Source organism: Pocillopora verrucosa, chromosome 10 (assembly GCF_036669915.1).
Source record: "Pocillopora verrucosa isolate sample1 chromosome 10, ASM3666991v2, whole genome shotgun sequence".
Classification (NCBI taxonomy): Eukaryota; Metazoa; Cnidaria; class Anthozoa; order Scleractinia; family Pocilloporidae; genus Pocillopora; species Pocillopora verrucosa.
This window is the reverse complement of record NC_089321.1, coordinates 1813790-1838198: the sequence shown is the minus strand read 5'-3', so window position 1 is coordinate 1838198 and position 24409 is coordinate 1813790. Positions and strand designations below refer to the sequence as shown.

At 38.1% G+C, this 24409-nt stretch overlaps 2 protein-coding genes across 3 annotated transcripts in view; both read right to left on the bottom strand.

Annotated features, from left to right (window-relative positions):
* LOC131791147 (rho GTPase-activating protein 23) overlaps positions 1-24180 on the bottom strand; it is a 29852-nt gene extending 5672 nt beyond the window's left edge. Inside the window, exons 1-23 of one of the 2 annotated variants that reach the window (XM_059108462.2) lie at positions 23425-24180; positions 19637-19798; positions 18716-18848; positions 17698-17776; positions 17418-17472; positions 15018-16430; positions 14266-14406; positions 12539-12580; positions 12247-12300; positions 11064-11153; positions 10792-10917; positions 10217-10285; positions 9780-9847; positions 8892-9013; positions 8325-8402; positions 7950-8002; positions 3903-3976; positions 3290-3374; positions 2591-2669; positions 2329-2402; positions 889-978; positions 202-327; positions 60-107 (exon numbers count right to left, since the gene is read on the bottom strand). In XM_059108462.2, the coding sequence (XP_058964445.2) occupies positions 60-107; positions 202-327; positions 889-978; positions 2329-2402; positions 2591-2669; positions 3290-3374; positions 3903-3976; positions 7950-8002; positions 8325-8402; positions 8892-9013; positions 9780-9847; positions 10217-10285; positions 10792-10917; positions 11064-11153; positions 12247-12300; positions 12539-12580; positions 14266-14406; positions 15018-16430; positions 17418-17472; positions 17698-17776; positions 18716-18848; positions 19637-19798; positions 23425-23451 (3288 nt within the window). In that variant the 5' untranslated portion in view covers positions 23452-24180. The remainder of the gene's footprint in view (positions 1-59; positions 108-201; positions 328-888; positions 979-2328; positions 2403-2590; positions 2670-3289; positions 3375-3902; positions 3977-7949; positions 8003-8324; positions 8403-8891; positions 9014-9779; positions 9848-10216; positions 10286-10791; positions 10918-11063; positions 11154-12246; positions 12301-12538; positions 12581-14265; positions 14407-15017; positions 16431-17417; positions 17473-17697; positions 17777-18715; positions 18849-19636; positions 19799-23424) is intronic. The other variant, XM_059108463.2, reaches the window with a different exon arrangement.
* LOC131791148 (melanocortin receptor 4-like) lies at positions 5547-6536 on the bottom strand. Its single transcript, XM_059108465.2, has one exon. It carries the CDS (start codon positions 6534-6536, stop codon positions 5547-5549), a length of 990 nt encoding a protein of 329 aa, XP_058964448.2.
* Positions 24181-24409: the final 229 nt, after the last annotated feature.

The window sequence follows — 24409 nt, the reverse complement described above, 5'->3', positions numbered from 1 at the left end:
AAAACCACAATCTCAAGAAAAAACAATTAAAATGGAAGGAAAAAGTAATTGACTGATACCTTCACTGGGCATTCATCACCTTCAGACTCCTCAAAAAACCAATCACACTGAAATAAAGTTTGCAAGTTTTAGTACAAACGGAACTTGCATAATAATAACGTTGAGGCCATCCTAAGTTTATCGATCCTTTAATTTTCTTACTTCAGATATAAGTGTTTCAACTATGCGACACTGGTCCGACATGTCTTTCACCATGGCCATCATAGAGTCGTCCCCAGTCCTAATGATGGTTGGGCCGAACACAATGGCCAGGTTACGTACTTCCATCTGCAAAGCAGAGCAACAAAAGACTTGTTCGTTCTTTGGTATTATATAGAGTTTTGGCACGTGATTACTTCAGAGTTGTTAATCTTTACGGCGATATTCCCCCAACACTTAAAACACTAGCCGAGCAATGTTTGAAACAATCGAGTATAATGTATTTAACGTATAAGACGTTTTGGTGTGTAGTATCTCTCAGGATTTTGACTAACAAGGAAATTGTAATGGACTCACGCGGTATTTGTTCATTACTTAGCGCAATAGGATAATAACGAAATATCAAATAACTCTGCTCACTAAGCTGTAAACAGCATTCGGGTTTCTTCTTTTTATTTTTGGGGCGCAAAAATCCTAGAAAAGTCAGATTCAATCGCCGTGCTTCCAATAACTAAGGGGAGCGGATAGCAGGCACTTCAGTCAAGAGTAAATCTGTCTTTTTCTCCGATTTCTCTCACCAAACGATCGCACTAAGCCCTTGTAATTTTAACTCGCAAAGTAGGGGCATTGTTAATAGATAACTGGCCAACACGAGTGGAAAGATACAGTGTGCATGACTATTCACATTACCTTATTCTTGTCACAGTTATCTGACACCAACTTCAAATGATTCACGAGTGATTTGAGTGTTTCAAAGTTATAATCAGGCAATTCTTGCACCTAACAAAAACAAAAAATCAGTAACGAACAACTCCTCTGTACTCCGTGATTTGAGTCGTCATCAGTCCTTCATTCGTAACAACAAATTAACCCCCTTATTTTATCCTGAGGAGATTGCCCTTCACCCTTAAACTCAAGGAGGGGATGAAAAGGAGAACAGAAAAGTATAACGGCAAAAGGGTTATGTAAGGGGTAATCTTTTAATCACCCATGAGTGACCAAGCCAGAATTTCTCCCAACAATATCAAACGGAAACGGAAACGGAAACGGGTACGGGTACGGGTACGGGTACGGGTACGGGTACGGGTACGGGTACGGGTACGGGTACGGGTACGGGTACGGGTACGGGTACGGGTACGGGTACGGGTACGGGTACGGGTACGGGTACGGGTACGGGTACGGGTACGGTACGGGTACGGGTACGGGTACGGGTACGGGTACGGGTACGGGTACGGGTACGGGTACGGGTACGGGTACGGGTACGGGTACGGGTACGGGTACGGGTACGGGTACGGGTACGGGTACGGGTACGGGTACGGGTACGGGTACGGGTACGGGTACGGGTACGGGTACGGGTACGGGTACGGGTACGGGTACGGGTACGGGTACGGGTACGGGTACGGGTACGGGTACGGGTACGGGTACGGGTACGGGTACGGGTACGGGTACGGGTACGGGTACGGGTACGGGTACGGGTACGGGTACGGGTACGGGTACGGGTACGGGTACGGGTACGGGTACGGGTACGGGTACGGGTACGGGTACGGGTACGGGTACGGGTACGGGTACGGGTACGGGTACGGGTACGGGTACGGGTACGGGTACGGGTACGGGTACGGGTACGGGTACGGGTACGGGTACGGGTACGGGTACGGGTACGGGTACTCTCCTACGGGTACTCTCCTACGGGTACTCTCCTACGGGTACTCTCCTACGGGTACTCTCATACGGGTACTCTCCTGCAGGTACTCTCTCACGGGTACTCTCCTACGGGTACTCTCCTACGGGTACTCTCCTACGGGCACTCTCCTACGGGCACTCTCCTTCGGACACTCTCCTACGGGCACTCACCTACGGGTACTCTCCTACGAGCACTATCCTACGAGCACTATCCTACGAGCACTATCCTACGAGTACTCTCCTACGAGCACTCTCCTACGGGCACTCTCCTACGGGTACCCTCTTACGGGTATTCTCCTAAGGGTACTTTCCTACGGACACTCTCCCTTGGACGCTCTCCACGTTACAAAAGGTGTAATGTACCTACCGATCACCAAAAATACCGTGACCTCATTCCTAAGAGCAAAAAGCCCTCCACTACCTCATCATCATACTATACACAAAACTAACCATGGATCTTATTGCCCACATCCTTTCAACAGGGTCCTCCTTCTTATTGGCTTCAATAAATCCATCGTACAAATCTGTGCAAGGAAGTATGAAAAAAATATTAACAATGACTCAATTTGTTGGCCCCCAAAACAAACAAGCAATCGTCTTATTCAGAAAATAAAGGCAAATATTTATTACTTAATCCGTTCGCTACTGATACTTTATATATTTTGCTCAACGTCGTCTAACGATTGTTCATTTCTTTTGATTTTCTTAGTACCTGCAGTAACAAGACCCTCCGGTAACTTCCGCAAGAAGAGTTTCATGAGGCTGGTGATATTATTGACATCATTCCACCTCTACAAAGAGACATTTAGAAATAAATGAGAGTCCAAAAACAACCTCATCAAGTTCTAAACGTTTACATAACTAGTGTCAAGTGAACCTATTTCCATCAGAAATACCAATTCAATAACAAAAAGACTAAAGGGAATCAAGAGAATATGACCACATCGTAAACCGTAACTATAACTCTTTGTTTCCAGACATGATAGAGGTAAACGAGGATTACAGCTTCTTTACGTTGTCGCTCTCCAACTTGTCACCAGTGCTTTCCGTTCCCAAACACCGTCCTTAAAATCTGGCTTTGATTAAAGTTAACTTCACAGTGCAAATGCTTTTATACCGGAACTTTATTGACCCGCCATGCCGTGTTAATTCTAATATCCTTGGCAAACAAAAAGAAAGGCTTGAGCCGGTTCATCTTTCATCCACTTTCCGAAAAAAAAAACAAAAAAAACGCAAAATTTCCTGTTCGGCACCTCATACAGAAAAGGTAGCTATCCAAACTAGCGCTAAGATATTCCAAAGACACCTCGATAAAGCTCAAATATCGCAGGCATACAGCTTACTTTTTAAAATCTGACATGCAATTACATTTACTGCACAAGCGTTTCTAAAGACACGACGAATAAAGTACCTCTTCCTCGAGACAAATATTTTCGATCCCTCGGTTGTTGAGCTCTTCTTGTAAAGCAGTGACAGCAGCGGAATTTCCAGGAACTCTATGAATAAACAAGGAATATAAAATTGCTTAGGGTTATAGTACATATGTTCATGAAATAAGGAAAAAGAGGTGAAGGATCGCTTTACGAAAATCATGGAATAAATTCACAAACTGAAAAGAAGTAGAAGAGGGAAACTTGAAGTGGAAACTGCACAGACTGCGTATGAGGTGCACGATACCGCTAAAACGTATGTTGATAGTTTCTAGAAACACGATAATCGATTTTTGATCCCCTATTCTCGAAAACTTTGAGGATCAAAGCTTAAATCGAGTTTTGAGACGTTCGAGACCGTCTAACCCTTCACATTCATATTCTCCACACTGATCTCTATACATTTCCTAAGACGCTAACAAGGAGAATTTGTTTAACAATCATTAGAAGCTTCTTAATGATTTCCTTTTGTCTCATGCCCTTTATATTTGATTCAATTCTGATACTGTAAGGAGAAATTAGAAGCCAATCTCTCAGGGGTTTAAGGGTAAAGAAATTATCAAAGGGCTTTCGAGACATTTTTATATTGTTTACCTGTAGACACCAACAGTCTCCAGTCCCTTTTTCTCTACCACCTCACAACAGTGTTCCACGATCAGAGGCACAAACTGCGAGAAAACAAATTCAAGTTATTGTTAAAACATTACTTTTCTCTCGGACTCTGAAATATTTATTTCAAGTCCATCATTTTATTAACCGATAGAGGAACAGCTGATAGACAAAGCAAGAGTAATTTACTCGCTAAAAGATGCAAAAATCACTCTAACTCTTTCCTTGGAAATTTTCCTTCAAACTTACTTCGATTATTCAGAAAAGCGACTCAAAATAGACTTCCACAAAATAAGCTAGACATTTAACAACCCTTTTTAAAAAAGTCGATTTGTATGCATTACGGAAATTTTAATCATAGACAAAGAAATTCGAGACTAAAACTGTAAACAAAACGGATATTTTGTTAGCGACGTTGTTTCGTTTACTTTTTCACGTGGGTTTATCTGCGAATGCAACGAGAAATATTTCGTCGAAACCACACACGTTCCCAAAAAACTGTTGCATGGGATTACCCATAACATCAACATAATAACAGCGATTTCCATGCCATGTTCACTTCTATCCTTAGGTCAACAGCCATGAAATTGGTTTCACTGACTGTTTCCAGCCTCCTTAAAATGCGTCAGAAAATTGTTCAAACATGATTTTTTTAAATTGAACTGGTCAGGTCTTTCAGGTATTAATAGTAATATAAGGTATAAAAAGAGACTCTTATAATATGATATTTTCTTTTTTTATGTTACTAAAAACAATTCCTCCTTAATTGATAGGGTGCCAATTGGAGTCCACGTCATCTGCCTGAAGTTGAGACTTGAATCATTATCAGCCAGACATACTGGCCAAGTGTCAGGGAAAACTGTATTTGTGACAATCTCTGAATGCATCCAACTATTAAAATTTACAATTTAGTCACGTAGGCAAACTGATTTTGAAATATTTGAATTAACTTTGAGTTCGATGAGATGTTTCAGCTTTTTTATTTCCGTTTCGCACCAGGAGAGAATTTGAAACGAAACAATGGTAAGAACAGGATAGAACGCTTTCAGAAGTTCGTTGCTGGGCAAACAGGATAAGGTGTTATGTAAAATTAAAAAAAACACAAGAGATTTCGAGCCAGAAATGATCACTGTTATTCCATACGCTTACTTACACATTCTTTACAAGTTACAATAATATCTCTAAAATTCATAGGCGTCTTGAAAGTTTTTCTATCACCAAAAAAAAAAAAATTCACTACCCTTGTGATCAGTTCGCACGGCAATATGGTGTTAGCCTTCCTTAACTAATCCTTGATTAATGACCCCAAACTTAAAAATAACTGAGAAAGTTCAACAACGCAGTAAAGTAAAACTATTTTTACGTTTGTTTCGACTATATCATTTTGTATTGTCGTATTCCGGATAATTGCCGTCGCTCAAAACATATGCTTAAGACGCAGTTGGTTTTCCGATTCCGATGCTGCTTTCCATATGGAAATAAAGAATACCAACAACAGCTTACGCGACGATGTAAGAAATCTCTTATTTCTTTATCCCGATAAAATATCCCTCGAACTTTCATTCATGATAACCGTAACTTCATAAGTCAGGCCTGGGAGTATTAATATGAGTGTGATCCAAGAGATATTTAACTCCATGGACAGCAAAGTGCTTGTCTAATTGTTTGTTTTACCGCTTGCCTAACTCCACTAATCTTCCAGCAGCAAAGAAATGGATTTAGCGTGGAATTGAAGTAAACTAAGAGAATCGCTGTTTCCTTCAGGACATCTAAGTGCAGTGAATATGATTTCCTCTGGTTGATCACAAGTCCCTTTATAAAATATGGCAAATAACAAACAACTAATGCTGACTGCACCCACAGTGCACTGTACACTGCCTTTCTGTATCGCGCCATGTTCAGTATGTTTACTTGGCTCGGCCGTTGCTGATTTTGCTCTTGTACTTGAGCCTGATGATGAGCGAGTGTGCGAAAAATCTTTGTGTACGAGGCGATTGAGATAAGCAAGCAAGATGGTATAGTAGTATACCCATACCATAAAGATATACGGTTGTCTAAAATGAAGCATAAAGCAGCGGAAAAAGAAAAAACCCAACCGATAGTTACAGTGACACATACGCGCTTCAAAGTCACAATTTGTTTGTATCTCAGCCCCAACAACAAGGTGAGAAGTCTCTCCACACTTATAGCTGTCGAAGTCAACAAAGAAACTCCACATAATGCAGCGCTTGTAATGAAAGCTGCGTCAGATGCGTATCGAGAAAGAATCGTGGATAGAGTCCGGGAAATCCACCAGGTAACGTAGAGAGGCTGGCTAACAAGAGCAACCAACAGATCAGCTGTTGCAAGACAACGATACAAGAATTTGGACGGAGGATGAAGGGAAGTTTCTTTGCGGAGGGCAACAAGGATTAGAGAATTCCCAAGAAATGCTGTGATGGAGAGGAGAATGTTGGCTGCTGGGAAAAAAATCGATCGTTGATGCAACCCATCTAAGAAAGAGATGTTCTTCTGCGTTTCATCTCCTGTCAAATTGGTTTTCGCCATTAATTCGCAGCCCAAAATCGCCAGAAAAGTCGAATCAAAGTGGGCACGGATAAGTCGATACAACTCACCCATCTCAAATTAGCAATGAATCCTCCGATTTTTCTAGGACACACCTGATAGGTTCGTGCTTATCATGTGATGATCGAGGTCGCCTTATTGTTTCCTTCGGGACCAGTCATTATGTTATCTCCTAGGGGTGGGGTGGGTGGGTTTTTTCTTTTTCATTTTTAGATGGAAGGGGGAAATCACATGGTTTTTAGGAGAACCTTGGGGGATCAGCCTTCGCCAACAGAGTATGAAGGGGGACTACAGAAAATTTACTGCCAATTAACTGCCACTGTGTGAATGTGGGGGAGGAGAAAGAGCCCTGGGTAAATTTTATCGTGACGCAACCAAAATCCTCCCCTCCCTGCCTCCCCCTTTGTCATTGTTTTCTTACTCTTTAAAATGGCGGAAACGAAATTTTGCGCAAAAACTAAACAACATTGAGTACTTGGGACTTATCGATTGAAAATAAAGTAAGGTATTTGGCGCCTGCATACTATTAGAAGACTGAGATCTTAAACTCATTTGCATACCATATGGTGTCGTCGGATGAAATTTTACAAAATTCGTAAGACCGAACCGAAATGACTGTTTCATGCCGGAGAGAACTTTGAAATAACCCTAAGAAAGGTGTGTCATACCTAGTTGCAAGGGATTCGGAAAAAAAATTAAGAACCACCCACCCTTTGAGAAGAAGATTAATGCTCAGCCCGAAAAATCCAGCGCACAGGTGGTCGAGCCCACTCCCACTTAAACTGCCTAGTTAACAAATGATGGAGTTCTTTTTTTTTTTTTTTTTCTTTTCCTTTTTAGTTTTGTTCTAGACTATTTTTAACTCTTTAACTCCCAAGATCTCATTAGTAATTCTCTTTACTGTCTGCCATACAATTCATATGATATTAGTTTGGAGAATTTGGAATTGGATCAACCAATAATCCCTCAATTGATATTCTTCAGTACTCTCATTACTTGTCTGCTTGATATCGTGCTGATAGCGTAAGGAGAAATTATGTGTAGGTCACTAGTATGACTTAAAGGGTTAATGATTTACTTTCATGTTTCCTTCTTTTTTTTCTGTCAAGCAAGCTGCCACGTATATAGCGGGCGAATGAATTCTCTATGTTGCGATTCACGATCTACCTTTATGTTTTAGAGTTATTTTCCTGTAACTTAGTGAACAAGTAATTTATGAATCGCGGCCAGAAACCAACCAATGGATACTTAGGAACTATAAAGAGTCGTTGAACAATTTATTCGATTCTACCTTCATAAACAACATTTATTTTCAGACTTCTTAATGAGCGAGTACTCGTTTAAAACGCGCGCTCGAAATGCCTTATGGGTGACAAGTAGGACAATTCTCATTTTTCTAAGGTTTATTCTTCCTGGAGTTTATGATTTGCCCTGATTTTCACGCAGTGTAAATATTTTTAAACCAACCTTGTTAGCCTTGGATGATGGACACAGCTCTAGTGGTACGCCAACAGAGTGCCCTAAAAACACAACATGATACAGTAAGTCCCTTAAATTGCCACAGCAACGGCACTATCACAGTCTTCTCATAAAATTGAAATACTTTCAATGTTTAAACAACTATGTAAGCTCCACATTTGCCATGAAGAGGTAATGCAGGTGTGAGTTATGACCAGCACAGAGTACTTTGACAATTTCATAAAGACAATTTTATCATTAGAACACAAGTAAGCTTACGATGTAATAACACCGCATCTGCCTAAACATTCCTCATTAAAACGTAGTCAACTACAGCCATAATTATGACCACTTTTAGCCGCCTAGTTACTTAGGACACTCTACCTGATGGATAACTATTTGGGTGTTTAGGTTTCTTCCGCTTGTTGGTCGATTTGTTTCCATGGTTTTTCCCACTTTCACCTTCAAAAACAAAACCATCATCAAAAAAAAAAAAAACCAAAGATGACAAATTTTCAAAAACCAATAAATTACTAGGGAATACAAGTCGAGACTGCAAAGTTTCAAATGTCACGAAATGAGAGAAATTGCAAAAGTTGCGGCGAAAACTACGATTAAAACTGTAAAGGAGCAGAAACAGTACAAAGATGAGTAAAGCGTTGAGCAGAGGCTGCAAGTGTGAATTTCAGAGCCTCGCTGTCTTTCCCAGTTCGAATTTAGATGTCTTGCCAAATAATAAAACCCAGGATGTCTCTAAAAACAAAGCCAACTGGGGAAAAAATATACATGTTTTGAACACCAAAATCATTTTGCAATGTCCAATTCTCAAACTGTCACTAAGTGTAACCCCTCCTCTCCTCCCATCTTGTACCAGACGGGATAGGAAGGAGTTAGAATAAATGAGCTCAGACTATCCGAGCATCAGACTATCATCATGGTTGCGTCTTGCACCTTTCGGTCCAGCGGTAATGTTCTTGAATGACAGGCTCTTCTTGATGTTTGATATTCCAAGGCTGTGTATCTTGGTGTTCACTGGAGGCGACATTTTGTGACCAGACGAAGCAGCGGTTGTACTATAAAAAATAACATTGGCTCAACGTCAGTATCTGAGAAACTGCCTACCTACCCCTCCCCAACCCAAAAACAGTCACCTGATAACAAGTTAGGTTGATGTTTGGTTAGGGGAAGGGTAGGTGCGCGATAGCGCATATACTGAGATTGATTATTGAAACAATAATGATTATCAAGAGAGAACCCTTATCTTCACTAGCCACCCCTGTTTATCTTTGAGTGACCAGCATCTAATTTCTCCTTAAAGTAATACCGTCGAACCACTCACTACGATCATGAAAATAACTAAAAGGAAATGATCGCCAAACTAAGAAGCTTTGATTGTTGCACAAATTCCCCTTGTCATTACCAAAGGAAATCTGTAGGGATGAGTATAGAGAATATGGATTCTGATCTTAGGGTGTAAAGGGTTTAATTATTTATAAATTTATTTCTTTATTAGCGATATTTATGCAGGCTGGCCCAGTTCAGCTTCAAGCTGGTTTGAATGAGGGTCTGCTTAAGACATACCAGGTAAAACAACATGTATTTAAAAATATAAAATACAAGAGAAGCCCACAACACAAATTACAATTTACACTTAAGATATAAAACATACGTTACATTACAAAGTATATTACATTAATTACATTCTTCAAGTCACATAACAAGAGCGGTCCTCTTCACAGTTATAAAATTAATTTCATACATACATTTTCTTTCACGCTACAAGGCTGATAGTATTTCTAACGAAATACGTGGTTGAAGGAGTTAATGTTTACTTCTTACCCAGAAGTCTCTTGTTCCACCGTTTTCATCCTTCTGATGATCAAACTCTGACTACTCACGCCATTTTCCTAAGAGAAAAGTCATCTTTACGTCTTTGATGATCTCATTACAGAGTGTGCAGCACCACACAATAAGGGTTCTAGTTAGTAATGCATCTTAGTGCGAAACCAAGAGGGGGAAAGGAGTGGAGAGGAGAAGGAAAAAAGCCTTCTGGGAAACCTACAATAAACAACAGTTACTTCAGTTTGCCACTTAGAAACAGTTGGGTAGGGTGCATCAAAACTGCAAACATCTAGAACCCTTAATAAACTTCAGATAGCATTTCTGTTTGTATTACTTGACAGTTTTATGAACTTATTTCAGTGATTTATCTTTTTGGTGTTCTATATTCAACATAATAGCTCAAAATGACTTAAAATAATGGAAAATACACTAACATCTTCATCTGGGTTGTTGTTGGCCTGAATGGCTGAAATCCAAGACATCATGGACTCAACATCTTCACTCTACAAAATAATGAAGAGAACTACTGTTAACCCCCTAATTTCCAGTAGCAATTAACATATAACTTCTCCATATAATATCTATACATTATCCAGCACACAGGTAATGGGAATACTTGAACTGATCAGGTGGAAGTTGTTATCATGATCTAACACCAAATCCTCAAAACCGATTTACAAGGAAAAATATAACAGCTGGAGCAGAGAATTAACAATCAGATCTTGGGAGTTAAAGGGCTAGCCTTTCTTTCCACACAAACAAAATAATAATAATAATAATAATAACATAGTAACACTTATAGAGTGCCCACTAATTGCTCAAAGCACTGTACAACAATGATTAAACTATAAAATGAAAAGCTAATAGCTATTATAATGAAATTAACTAAACTACACTACTAAAAACTAGACATCAATTGTTATTATTACCTACTACCTTGAAACAGTTCAGTGGAAATGTTTCAGGTTAAGACAGGGACCATTGCCTACAAGCTTTTTGAGTGTATTACCTGAAATAAGAACTCTGATCCATTGAATGTTGTCAATCTGAAAACGTTCTTTCTTTTTGTGTAGTCATGGGCAATGTCCACAATGCTAGACTTGATGCTGATGGGCTGTTCATCAGAACTGTCCTCCTAAAATTTTACATAGATTACAATTTCAAAGAATAGTCTTGACACAAAAAGTACTGATTCTCACAGTCAATTGACAAGGAAATGTCCAGCAGTTGGAGGGGAGAATTAACAATCAGATTTTGGAATTAAAGGGTTAAGCAACCCACCTGATGAGCAGAGTGTTTGTCTTTATGCAAATAGAGAACATGGCCTCTGAGAACAGCATACACAGGTTTCCAAGACCGTGCACTTGAACGCTTGAACCAAACAAAAATAAAGTACCACATTAACATATGATTCAAAATCTAACCAACATCCTTACTTCTACATTGATCAGCAACTGCATGTTATTGCAATATTGCTGTCATAATAAAAATGCACAATCAAAAAAAAAGGAAACAATTAAACACACCAGATATTTCCAAAGACAATTCTAACCCCTAATTGCAGATGTGGCCCTTGATTTAAAACAAAAACAATACAAAAGCCAGAGAAAGAACAGGAAATAAAACATTTATGAACCACAATTCCAATCAAAATTTTTTTAAAGCAACATGTATGTTTTGGTAACCGGAAATTTCGCACTAAAGACTTTTTGCACAAGTCTTTTAGCATAAGTTTTGGACCGTTCGCACAATTCTTAGTGGTCAATTTGCACAATAATTATAAGAGAGAAATATCAATATAAAAGGTATACTGGTTGATACTGATAAGACATTTCACCTTCACAAGATCCAACAGCAAGAACGTAGACATTTATTTACGTAATAACTTCAACTAGATCAAAATGCTCGTGAACACGATCACTATTTCTTACTTGAAGAAAGGAAAGGTACAAATCTCTCTCTCTCTATGAAAATGTAAAGAAAGAAAAGAACCCCCTATTCGAACGACTAATTCGATAATTTTTCCTTTGTTGAACGAAAAACCTTTTAGTTTTGACGGTATCATCCACTACAAACAAACCATTTGAAGATAATTTTTATACCAATTATTTCCCATTTGGATTTTTCTTCTATTCTTTATATCTTTCTTTTGGACAAGTGTTTTTCCAAGAAAGAAAGAGGGAAAATGTTTGAACTGATTTTGTCAGTAAAATATTGCATATTGAAATGGCTCATTTGATATCTTCTTACAAATTTACAGAAATGTGTTAGCTTTTCTCAAGAATGGGAGTTGGAATCATTATTTGCCATATCGACCTTCACAGCAAAGAAACATGCTTTTATTTTCATGGCTTGATTGTGAGTGCCACGACACTTACAGAAATCTTAACAATTTATATCATATTCTTTGCAAAAAAATGTATAAATACAAAACTTATGTTTTAATTGTTTCTTGCTCTCATACCTTGCCTCCATCCACCACTGCTACTTTTCTATAAAGAAGACCTTCCTTGCACACCTACATGATTGCACCACAAACATAATTGAAACATCAGTTAAACTACATCTAAAAAATCAATGCTGATGTAACAGCATCCTTTTCAGTTGTGAATAAAGAAGTCTACTAGCATTAAAATACATGCACTAATTATATAAAATCAGAGTATTTAACCACAGGAAAGATAAACTAACAAATGGGACCTGAGTTCTTACCCCCAAGAACCAAATTACTTATTAACAGCAACACAGTGGCTTACCTCTGATATTCCTGGAACTTGATCATTTCTATCTTTGGTTTCCTGGTTGAAATAGATGTGTCAATTAACAATTGCAGTTAGTTATTTTATTACACCCATTTTGAAATCACTGGTGGTCCCTATAATCTGATTGGCTCAAATTGGTGTGATTTAGTCACAAATCGCACCATTTTTTGCTTTAAATTACATCTTTTTCTCAGCCAATGAGGAGGCTACACTAAAAACAAAACAATCAATCAGATTTCAAGGCTTGTTTAGAGTAACCGATCAAATTGCAGTAAAATGTGAGACAAAGAGTATCATGTGGCAAATTTTGCTACTTTGGATTCCAAAACTGTTTCCCCCCCCCCCCCCCCAAAAAAAAATGGATGAATTTAATTTCAAACCAGCTCAGTACTGCATCAATAAAATATTTTAACTGACCAAGGCCTGTATTTGAGCAATTTTAAAATGGATGTAATAAAGTGGTAATTGAACCTCGTGTCGTGCAATTTTGGTCTGAAATCATACTTGTGGTCACACATGATTTCAGCCCAAATTGCACTCCACTCAGTTCAATTACCATTATTTATCAGCTGTGGATTCATCAAGATAAAAAGCATAAGGGTTTGTAGAGCTCAAGGTAACAGCTGGTTTGAGAAGTAGGTCAGGGGCACTCTAGCTTCTTCACCAGAGAGATCATGAAATGACTTGTCAACACTTTACATTTAATTTAAACTTTGTGCATTCAGTTATCCAGTTTGGGATGAACTACTTATGCTTCATGAATAAAGGGGGCACGTTTCTAAAGAAACTGTGGTGCTGCATTGGTGGGAGAGTATAACAGGGCAATATGGTATTGTAAACTGAGTTGATAACATAAATTAGCCACCAAAAAGAATTTCAAAGCTGAAATTTTGAGCATAAGCCCTTGGTCCGAGCAAGCAATGCTTAAATCTGATCACATATAGTAACACACACCCTTAACACACATCATTTCAAATGACAAAGTTGTTATAAGAGGTTTATCGCAATGACATCTTAAGTAAATTCTCCAAATAATTTTTCCAAAGCATGTAAGGTATACAACTTTTCATCCTTGATGCATGTTTTTTGGTTCAGTTTTATGCTTGGTTACTTGTAACCTCTCCTTGTCACTCATTTTGATACCTTACCACTTCCTTGTGCCATGGCAATAAACATTTTTCAACCAGGGATCAAATTGAACCTCAACATACTGTAAGCTCCCATAATTTAAAAGGTGCCATCCTGCTACACCACGCTATCAAAAGGGTGTCTCTCTCGAATAAGCCCCTCCCCCCTCCTCCCTCACTCTCTTAGATGGTGGGGATACAAGGAAAACCCATTTCTAATGCCACTTAATTCATAACTTTTTGAGCTTCAGCTACAGCTGAACCAGTACAGGTTAATAGTTTCTAAGTAAGTAACCCTCCTTTAGCCCCTTAACTTCCATGAGTGACCAAGACAGAATTTCTCCATACAATATCAATACAATATCAACCAGATGAGTAATGAGAATAAAGAAAAATATATCAATTTGGGGATAATTAGTTGATCCAATGCTAAATTCTCTGAGCTGACATTATAGGAATCATATGGTTGACAGTAAGGAGAATGGCAAATTTGATCTGGGAGTTGAAGGGTTAAGCCAGATTTTTTAAGAAGTGCTCACTTTGAATAGGTGTCCACTTTGTATGTCAACATGTATGTCATTGAAAGGTTTTTACCTCATCTTCCTTGGTAGCTTCCAGTGATGCTTCATGTTTAGATGTTGGAGATGACGTTGCCATGACATAGGAGATACGTCTGTTTGTTCTTTGGGCTGTACCCTCATTGGAAGACTTTTCATCACCAGTGCCTGAAAACACCTATGCAATACATAATGGATGGTCAATCATGCAAAATGTAAACAAAATAACAGAGAGAAAACTGAAATACATATTTTCATAAGTGATTACAAAGAACAGACCCAGTTATGTATAGATAAAGTGCAATTTGTTATTTGTTATCACAATGATGAAATTCTTGGCATCCTTGCCAACAGAGAAAGTAACTTAATTACCAATACACTTACATGTATACCAAAAATAAATTATTATAAAGTATAATGAAGTAACCAAGCTTTTACTTAATAATTTCCTTTTTGACCTATTCCTTGATAGTAAAATGTATTCAGTTGTTGGTATTTCCCAACACTAAAAACAATTTAGATCTGGCAGTTAGCTTTAAGAGAGTTTAGTTATATATCTCATTCTTAATAACAGACCCATAATAGACTGCTACACTATTAGCATGTTAGCCAATATTTATGTTAGTAATCTAGAAATTATATAAAAGTGTGAAAGTGCAAGACTACCCAGAAATTGAACGAAAGCCCTTAACAATTTCTCCAACAGCCTTGCACTAGTTAAAGCTAAACTCCAACTTTGATTCTCAAAGCTTTGCTGGAGGATTTGACTTGAAGGGACTATCAACTTACATCTGGCTGGCACTGTACCTCGTCCTCCTGCTCACTAGAAGGAATGTCCATCCCTTCATCCTCATTCACGTCCTCACAGAGCTCCATTCCAGATGAAACATGTACCATAACTGGTGGTAACATATTAGAAAATGCTTCAACCAATGGTGACTTTCCCTTGCTTTGAGGAGCTGTGGACCAAATTTTCTGGTCGGATGGAGAAGAAGAGGAAGGACCTTTGGAGGTTGCCATTAGATACGAAACCCGACGTGGCTTTGGACTGCCTTGTTTGTTTGCTGCAGATGGGTCTGGTTCAGATACAGCATGTCCAACTGTTCGCGTGACAGTCATCTCATCAAAAGGGGGCTTGTTTGGATAAACAGATAGCTGACTTGAATATGCAGCTTGTTTCACATGGTCCTCACTCTGCCGTGGCACTTTGGCTGGATGAGGAGATTCTGTGTCTTTGTGTGTTTCAGAATTTGATTGTGATGACCAGCTCCCAGTGTCACCACTCTGTCTATGAGGCAGCCCTTCTTTACTTTCAAGAAGTGTGGCCCCCATTGTTGATGATTTCAACCCCACTGGACTATTCTTGTTCATATGAGACGCAATAGTTCTGATTAGATATGATGTGGTCTCCTCATGGGAAGGACGACTCTTCCTGTAACCTGGATCTGTTGCCACTGGCTGACGAGACCCCATGTCAGGGCTTGTGTTCATGTACGTTGTTGAAGGGCTATCTGAAGCCACAGTTCTAGGTGCCGACAGCATGAATGGGGGTATGCTAACTGAACCATGTTCTTTACTTTTTGATCCAAACCTGTCATTTACAGAACTGACTTTCTCTGGCTCAGATATTCCACCAGGGCTCCTGTTTTGATCTTCATGCCCTTGCATTTCTCCTACTGGAAGAGAATGAGAACGGCTCTTAGTCCAAGAATCTTCCAGGACTGTTAGAGTGTTTCCCATTTTGGAACCTTTGTCAAAACGAAGAGCAAGAGGCCTCCCAGTGGAATCGGTGGCTGCCATAAAATAAGAGCCATCCATATGAGGGGATTTCACAGAGCTACTTTCCAAAGTGCTTGAACTTCTCGACTTTAAATTATTATTGTAAGCACTGCTCTCCGAGGTGATAACAAAACTCCTGTTCTCCATTGCAGTCCTGTCCACAGAACCACGCCTAAGAGTGACACTTGGAGTAGGAATACCCCTATCATAAACTGCAGAGCTCTGAGAATCTTTGTCAGACAATTTCAGGTGGAATGAGTTTGCTGGATTTATGGTCATAGTAGACATGACTCTTGTTGGGCTGTCATGACTTGACAGTCTTCTGTACACTGGTTTGGGCTTGACAGGAGGTGGTGACTGACTGGTGAATTCATGTGACCTAACAGATATGCTTGATGGAATAGAGGACAGTGTGGGAGTCACCTGCATGAAATAAAAGAAATTAGACATTTAACAAGCAACATTTTGAATAGGTCATTTTACCTTGAGACAGATGATACTAGTCTGTTTGTCTAGAACTTTTGGGATGATACATGGCTTTTATTCATTAGTCAATACCAGAAAATGAAGATATTAAGGCACTTTTTGATCAAGTGTTGTGTAAACCCAAAACAACCACAACAGGCAATCATGGCAAGAAATTAATATCACCAGAAGCTAATTTGAACTCAAAGTAAATAACAAACTGCCTGCCTGAAGTGCACGAAAACACAAGTGACCAAGTAAATAGTCCCTATCAGGTTTGGTTTTGGATCTGCTTGGTCGTGAAAGTGGCATGACTTTTCTGGACTAATCATGTAATGACATTAAGTAAAACCAAAGTAATCCTAGATTATTTTTGACAAGCAATTGAAAATTGATCTAAAGAAATTGTGATCTCATATTTTTTCCTGGCTAAACTCAGATTTATTATAGCAATTTCTCAAAGTAAGAGAACCAAAACCAAATCCTGAGCTGTGTATCTTTAAATTTGTGCAAGAGTGATATTCAAGTAATCTGTGCAATACAGGGTATGTTGGCTATACCACGACAACTTGCACAGGAGATTCTGAAGTATGTACCTCTATATGCATGGAAGAGTGATTTTTAACCCTTTGAGTGATTAGCATCTAATTATTCTTTGCAATTTCACCCCTGAATCACACAGTAAGGTCACAAGAATAAAGAAAATGATCATCAACTAAAAAAGGTTGATTGTAAAGCAAATTCTCCTTGTCAGCACCTTGGGAAATGTAAGGAGAATATCCATACTGATGTTAGAGAGTAGGAGGTTTATGTAGTCTTTGCAATACAAGGTATGTTAACAAGCTATATTAAGTAATTGCTTAATTGCATCTTGCACAAGGGAGTCAAGAACCAAAAATGTCATCATCATCACTGACACAAAAACAAACCTAAGCCTATACTTACCATTTGAAGGACACAATCTTCTTTTGGAATGATGCCTAGTTCCAAGAGTTCTTGGCTGAGAAGTAAAATAATAACTATTTAGAGAAATCTTGTGAACAAAATTGGGAACATGGTAAGTGGCTTCTACCAGTAGTACTGGATAAGTGCACCATTCACAACCATTTCATACTGAAGAGTGATCAAATGACTCATAAAACCTTGACAGAACTTTATATGAGAAGACAACTGGTGAGTGAAGACTCTTTAATGCAACAAACATTTCTGTGACCTTATTACTGACCTTGAAACTATGAGCTCAATCACTTGTGAATATGACTTTCCCAATACTGGATTGCCATTGACAGAAACAATTTGATCACCTGGAAAAAGGCAAGAAGTGTACATATAGGTTAAAATAAAGCCACTTGAAATATACTCAAAGGTTGGGCCTGTGCTACAGGTAATAAGCAAGGCTCAATTTAATTTTTCCAGCTGGCCCCCATCAAGTTGGCCGGTCAAAACTATTTTTGCTCTAACACAAACCATGTTTGGCTGGACAAAAACCATAAGTCATATCTCAATAACTCCCCTCTCCCCTTTTAAAACAAATGTACTTAAGAAAAGTGATACAGTCATATTTAAAACCTGAACTTAGCTCAGCATTAAATTCCTCTTCAAATGAATAAACAACTGCACAAACTATTTGGCCATCTAGGGTGTTGACCACACAAAACTTATATTTGACTGCACATGGTCCATCTGTACAGCTGTTATTTTGAGCCCTGATGAGAATTTTTCTTCAATCCCAAGGTGATTGGCCAAAATGTGCAAGTTTAACCCTTTCACTCCCAAGATCTTTCTACTGTCTGCCATACAAATCTGATGATGAGAGTTTGGAGAATTTTGTATTGGATCACTAGTATTCCCCTACTTGATGTTTTTCATTTTTTCAATCACCTGTCTTCTTGATTTTTGTATTGATAATGTAATGAGAAATTCTGTCTTGATCACTCTTGGAAGTTAAAGGGTTAAGCCCTGAGCAGGTAGGTCTTTATGTCATGTTCTGGCAAGACACAACTCCCAAAAGTGGTTCTAACTACCCATGAGTGCAAATGGGTGGCAGCAACCCCTCAAGAAAACCTGAGGGTAATCCAAGCTGATTAATCCAAAGTTGCCCTTTCCCCAATCCCATACTACATCAAACACAATCATACTCCTGCATGGAAAGAGGTGGGGGGGGGAGGGGGGGTGGGAGTGGGGTTTTGGCAATTATTCAGCCACCACATCTACCACCATTTGTAATTCTTGTTGTACTGTACCTGTGGAAAGTCCAGCCCTGTCAGCAGGTCCACTAGGTGCAACTTGTCGCACAAAGACTGTGTCCATGGGCTCTGACTTTTGCCGCTCAGCATCATCAACATGATGATCAATGCCATTAACACCTGGGTCAGGCTGCAGTAAAGGAAAAGCCATGTCATGTTTTGATAAAAAGAAAATATTTCTATCATGTAAATATTGTTTTGAATCAACAGGCTCAAAAAGCTATCAAGGAACAAACAACGATTACAGTTTAGTACCTAACAAGTAACAATACTTTATAACTGCTAAACCACAGACAAAAACTTTCCCCCAAGCCTTCCATATCTCAAAATTACATATAACACTTTCTTACAGTTGTGTTTGTGCCCTGTCAAACTTCACCAAGTCAATCACATTTACCCTATTACTGTATGTACTTCTTAACTGTAGGACTCAGAGAACACAAACAAAAGGAAACAAGCATGTTTGTCTGTGTCATCTAAGCCTCATAATTAACCCTTTTATTCCCAAGATCTCGTTAGCAATTCTCCTTACTGTCTGTCAAATGATTCTCATTATGTTAGTTTGGAGAATTTGGTATTAGATCAATTAGTAATCTCATAATTGATATATTTTTCTCTATTCTAATCACTTTTCTGCATGATATTGGACAGATATAACAAGGAGAAATTCTGTCTTTGTTACTCACAGGAGTTAAAGGGTTAAGCTTAAAGTTTTACTTTAGGAGAAGCCTATTACAAGCTATTTGCCCTTTCCTGTTTCCCTTTTACATGGATGCTGAGCCCAAGAGAATTTCTCTGTTCACTTGCTGTAGCAAAACTCAGAAAAACAAAGGCAGTAAGTCAGTTTTTTCTGTCACACCACCTTCACTTGACACAATTGGAACTAAAAATGGTAATGCTATATAAATTGACACCTACCTCACTTGTTTTTCGTATCAGTTCTGGAGGGTAAACAACAAAGTGTCGCAATGTGAATCCAAATCCATTGCTTTGACGCTGCAAACTTATCAACTTGGAGGGTGGGAGATATCCTGGGTTATGTCCAATGTCTTTCTTTTGTTGCCAAGCCAGTTCACTTTCCTAAAGAGAAAATTAAGTTCCACAGCAGAAGTTACTCAGTGAAAATAACATTCTCATAATACTGTACAAAAGCAGTGGGTACAGTAATCTGTACATTCAGGATCTTTCATAGAGTGTGATACACTCCATACAGAATGACTCCTCATTCATTTATTAATTTTCTTCATTTCAATTTTTCTATATTCTCAATCCCTATACACATACATATATTTGAGATCAAACAATCTCCAAAAGCACATTAAGATTGGAAGAAAATGAGAACTTATGTTAGCAGGATGTCTTCTGTAAAAAGTTCTTCATAGAATTCTCAAAAACTCTGCTTGCACAAAGTTATTGATATCTGCGGAACTCATCAACTATTTAAGATCACTAAAGGTTTATGTTACTTTCACCAGTTAAAAATAAGTTTCACCTCAAGAAAAACCTTCTGCAAACTATATTTAGTCAATGGACTTTAAACTGTCACATGTTAAAATGGAATTAAGCCAGTAATCTTCTTCAATTAAGTATTATTACTTTTTTATGACCCATAGTCAACTGGAGTAATGAGTTTAAATACACTAACAGAATTAAGTTCCAAGGATAACACAATGCAAATGACCTTCAGGTCACCAACTAACACTGTTGGTAATGAACTCAAAATTGAATAATAGAACAGATGTGCAACAGGCACAAAATCACATTTATGAACAAATTATTACCAGTTGTTTTGTGTAACAAAAGATTTGTCAATAAACAATGAAAGCCATTATCTGCTTCATTCACATCTGTGTGTTTGAATTAACAAGTATTAATAGTAAATGATTTGAAAATTATGTCTTTGACTTCTGAAGGGCCAACTTAATAAGTAGGATGTTTTCACTGAGTAAATCGAACGCCCATATTAATGAGGTGACTTTTGAAATAATTCATTATACAAAATAAATTCTTGAAAAGTTGACAAAAAGTCTGAGAAATTAACAAGATTAGGTAACTGTGACAAAATTGAAAATTGAAAAATAAAAAAGAAGTACCAACAACTGAGGAATGTAAAGACCACTGTACACAGTAGTAAATGAAAGGCTTTTGTTTAATAGCATTACCCACTGTTCCAAGCTTTAGACATCTATAGAAGGTATTATGAAAATGCTGGTGGCCAGTAATTTCTCAAGCACTCAAGAACAATTAGTTTTTAAGCTTAAGTTGATAATTTTGGTGAAAGACCTATGTATTTTTCTTAGGAGGGGGGGGGGGGGAGAAAGGGGAGTGGTTGGAAAGTTATATTAGATGTTATAATAATGAGTATTAATATTGTAATTACTATATTATCTTTTTCATGTTGGAAATCTGTAAACTAGCCCAGTGGCTAAGTGTTTCATCCATTGTAAATAAAGTTATCTACCTAAATATTTATCAAAATGATAATTGCTGATGGGTCATAAATAGAAAAAAAGTTAACAGCTAGTTTTTTTCAGTTATACTAAAATTTCATTTATAGTCTCCACATTTCAATTGTATAATATTCAGACCTAAGGTTGGGTACATCACGTGTTTCTTTATTTTCAAAAAGCCACATTATTAAATGCATTAAAAAAAAATTTTTTTCCTCATTCCTACGTGCAAAAGTTTCTTTCGCTGACTCATTAATTACTGAAGCATTGTAATCAGTTTGACGGTAAAATAAATTCAAAACCTACACCAACAGATAAGCAGCAAAAGCTTTTCTGCACGAACTTAAGTGTCTAAACATTTGACAATTTAACAACAGATAACAGGAATAATACTTCAAATCAATGTGTGCAAATGTACAAAAGAAACTCATACAAAGAACCTCAGAAATAAAAGTTTAATAAAAAAAAACTTTCTGGTAATTTTAGGTCGTTTTAAGAGGTAACTTTACAAAGAACAAACTAATGTTTCTTATGATCATTCATTTGACAATACATGCACACATCATTTCTTGAAACTACTCTTGATCGTTAACAGCTTTCACTATGTGCATGAAATTTGTATTCAACACAAACAAAGAAATTCTTAACATTATTACCAAATGCAAATTTACTCATCAACAATAGAAAACTCTGTAGGTCAATCTTAACTTGAAACACAGCTACAGATTGTGTTCATTGTGGCGAATTCGCTCTGGTGTCCTCCAGATTGTGTTTACGAATGACTGATTTCATGTTACAGGTTTGCTGTGAAGTAATGTTTAAATTTCATTGAGAGATTTTAAGTACTGAGCACTCAAAAGAATAAAAGAGCCAGCTATACACTACGTTTGTACATCAACGCGTTTGTGCGTTATAGAACGAAATTTCATTTTCTCTTACGGAATGTAAAGGCTTCCATTCAGCGTTACATCATAATTGAGATCTCTTTCCGTCAGTAAAATTTAACAGAGCTTCTGCTTCAACATGATCAGTTCAGGAAAGAAAAAATTAATCTGTTTACCCCAAAGAATACCGCTAACACAATACAAAGAGGTAATTGCATCTATTGAAGTGACCAGAAGCTTACGTATAATATAACAAAAAACTACATTCAATTCACATCCTATACCCGCAGTGTGAAAAGATCTGTTCGGCTACATTTGCTTACAATGCAATATTTACCACGAAATGCTCATTGAATACAACATTCTGCATTAAAAATTAAAAACAATTGACCCTCAAATGAAAAGGAAATTAATCTTTTACCGCATGAGTACCCTAGCAGGCTAATCACACTATTTTCAAATTACGCTCCGACACTACACAAGCGACAGACGATGATCGTAGTCACAAGAACCGAAGGTCGCCATGTTTTAAAAGTGGTAACTGTCATCTTCAACATCTTATCAAGTTTTGGCAACAACATTGACGCAATCGAATTTTTTTTCCTTTCAGAACTAGCGATCGGATAAAAATTCTTTTCAGTAAAAAAAAAAAAAAAATGAATGCACGCTGAACGAAGATATCTCGCATGAACGCGGACGTGAAATCACAGTTACCAGTGTATGTTAATTCCAATAAATCACTACATAGCCATAAATAACTTGGTTAGTGGGTATTGTATCTTGAAATAACAACTAACAGGTCTCTAAAAATGAACGCGCCGAACACCAAGACACCATTGTGCAAACATATTTGAATCCAGACGTACGATTCTCACATATTCAAAGCCTCACGCGGCTAAAGAATACTACTGGATTTAGAACGGTACTTCACCTTGCCGAAATAGGATTACATCGAAACGACTTATCAATAAAAATAGCCAGTATTAAGCTAAATTCTATGTATTTCCGAATACCTGAGCCGAAACAAGTTTCGCGTGAGAAAACTCTCTATTATAGTAAAGTTTACAAAGTGAGGTATTCTATAACATGACATTAACTCAAACATAAACAAGGTTTACTGTTCAGTTTACGCACGGTTGCAAGTAACAAACTGAACTCTAATAAACATCTGCTGAAACTGAAATTGTTATTAAAGATAAAAGGAACCAACCAAAAGGGTGCAGACTAGATGTTCGACACCAGAAGAAAAGAATTGGCTGAGGAATTCTACACCCTGCTGAAAAAATTTGCAATGTTTAAGGATAGTGATTGTCGAATTGGATCAACAAAACCCATAACCGCTGTTTAAAACAGAAACATAGAGATAACTCACCTCAACGCTGCCTCTAATAGAAGCCATATGTTAGTGAACAAAGGCTAAATTTAACCCATGATGAAGAGCCAGCACAGACAGGGTACAGTCAGCAATGCAACTAGTAAACTTGTGCTGGATACAGAAGAAAGTCGCAATTCTTGAGCACGTCGAAATAAATTACTCCAGTTGACAATTCGTAATTAATCGTTTGTATTCCAAATAACGAATAACTCGTTGCACTTCTGGGGTAAGAAACTCTCAAAATAACCGATGCTAAACTCTTAACCAAATCACAGATCAACGAAGGAGTAAAAACTGCCTTGACCTTCCAAAAGGAACTTCAATATAAGACTGACATATGGGCCGCCGAACGCTACGTCCAATTCAACAAAGGCGAACACCGCACTTTACACACGTAAATTCCTATTATTATTATCTGGAAAATAGACGACTCGTGAATTGATATTCTAATGATCAATGGGCGTCGACACAGAATCATCCAGCAAACACATCCGGCGCAACTATCGGAGTCGAACGTAGAAACCTTCGGGCTTCCCGTGAGCGAAGTAAGAAGTAAGCTACTTCAAAACAACATTCCATGAAACGGATGCTCCATAATGCGACATAAACTTCCTCGCATGCAAACCAAAAACACAGCCAGTAGCTGTGATACAGCCCTCTAAAGCCCTCAGCACTTCAAAAACGGCAAACCGAGCACCAGTTTACAGAGTAAAACTTCCAATTTCTCGACTAATCTCTCGCGGCCTCTCTCTTGGCCAGCGCCGAGGAAAAATTATCACGTGACTACAAATTCCGATCCTTCCTTCAGATTGACTTGGAAATGAGGCTATAGTAATAAAAGATGGCGCGGATGTCAGATTTCATCAAATTTCGGTTATTCCTTTCATTCTTTTAATCCACTTAAAACGTGTTTCGGCCGGATCGGACCGTGCCTTACGTATGCATATTCCAGACAGAGAGAAAAGGGCGTAACATAGTGATA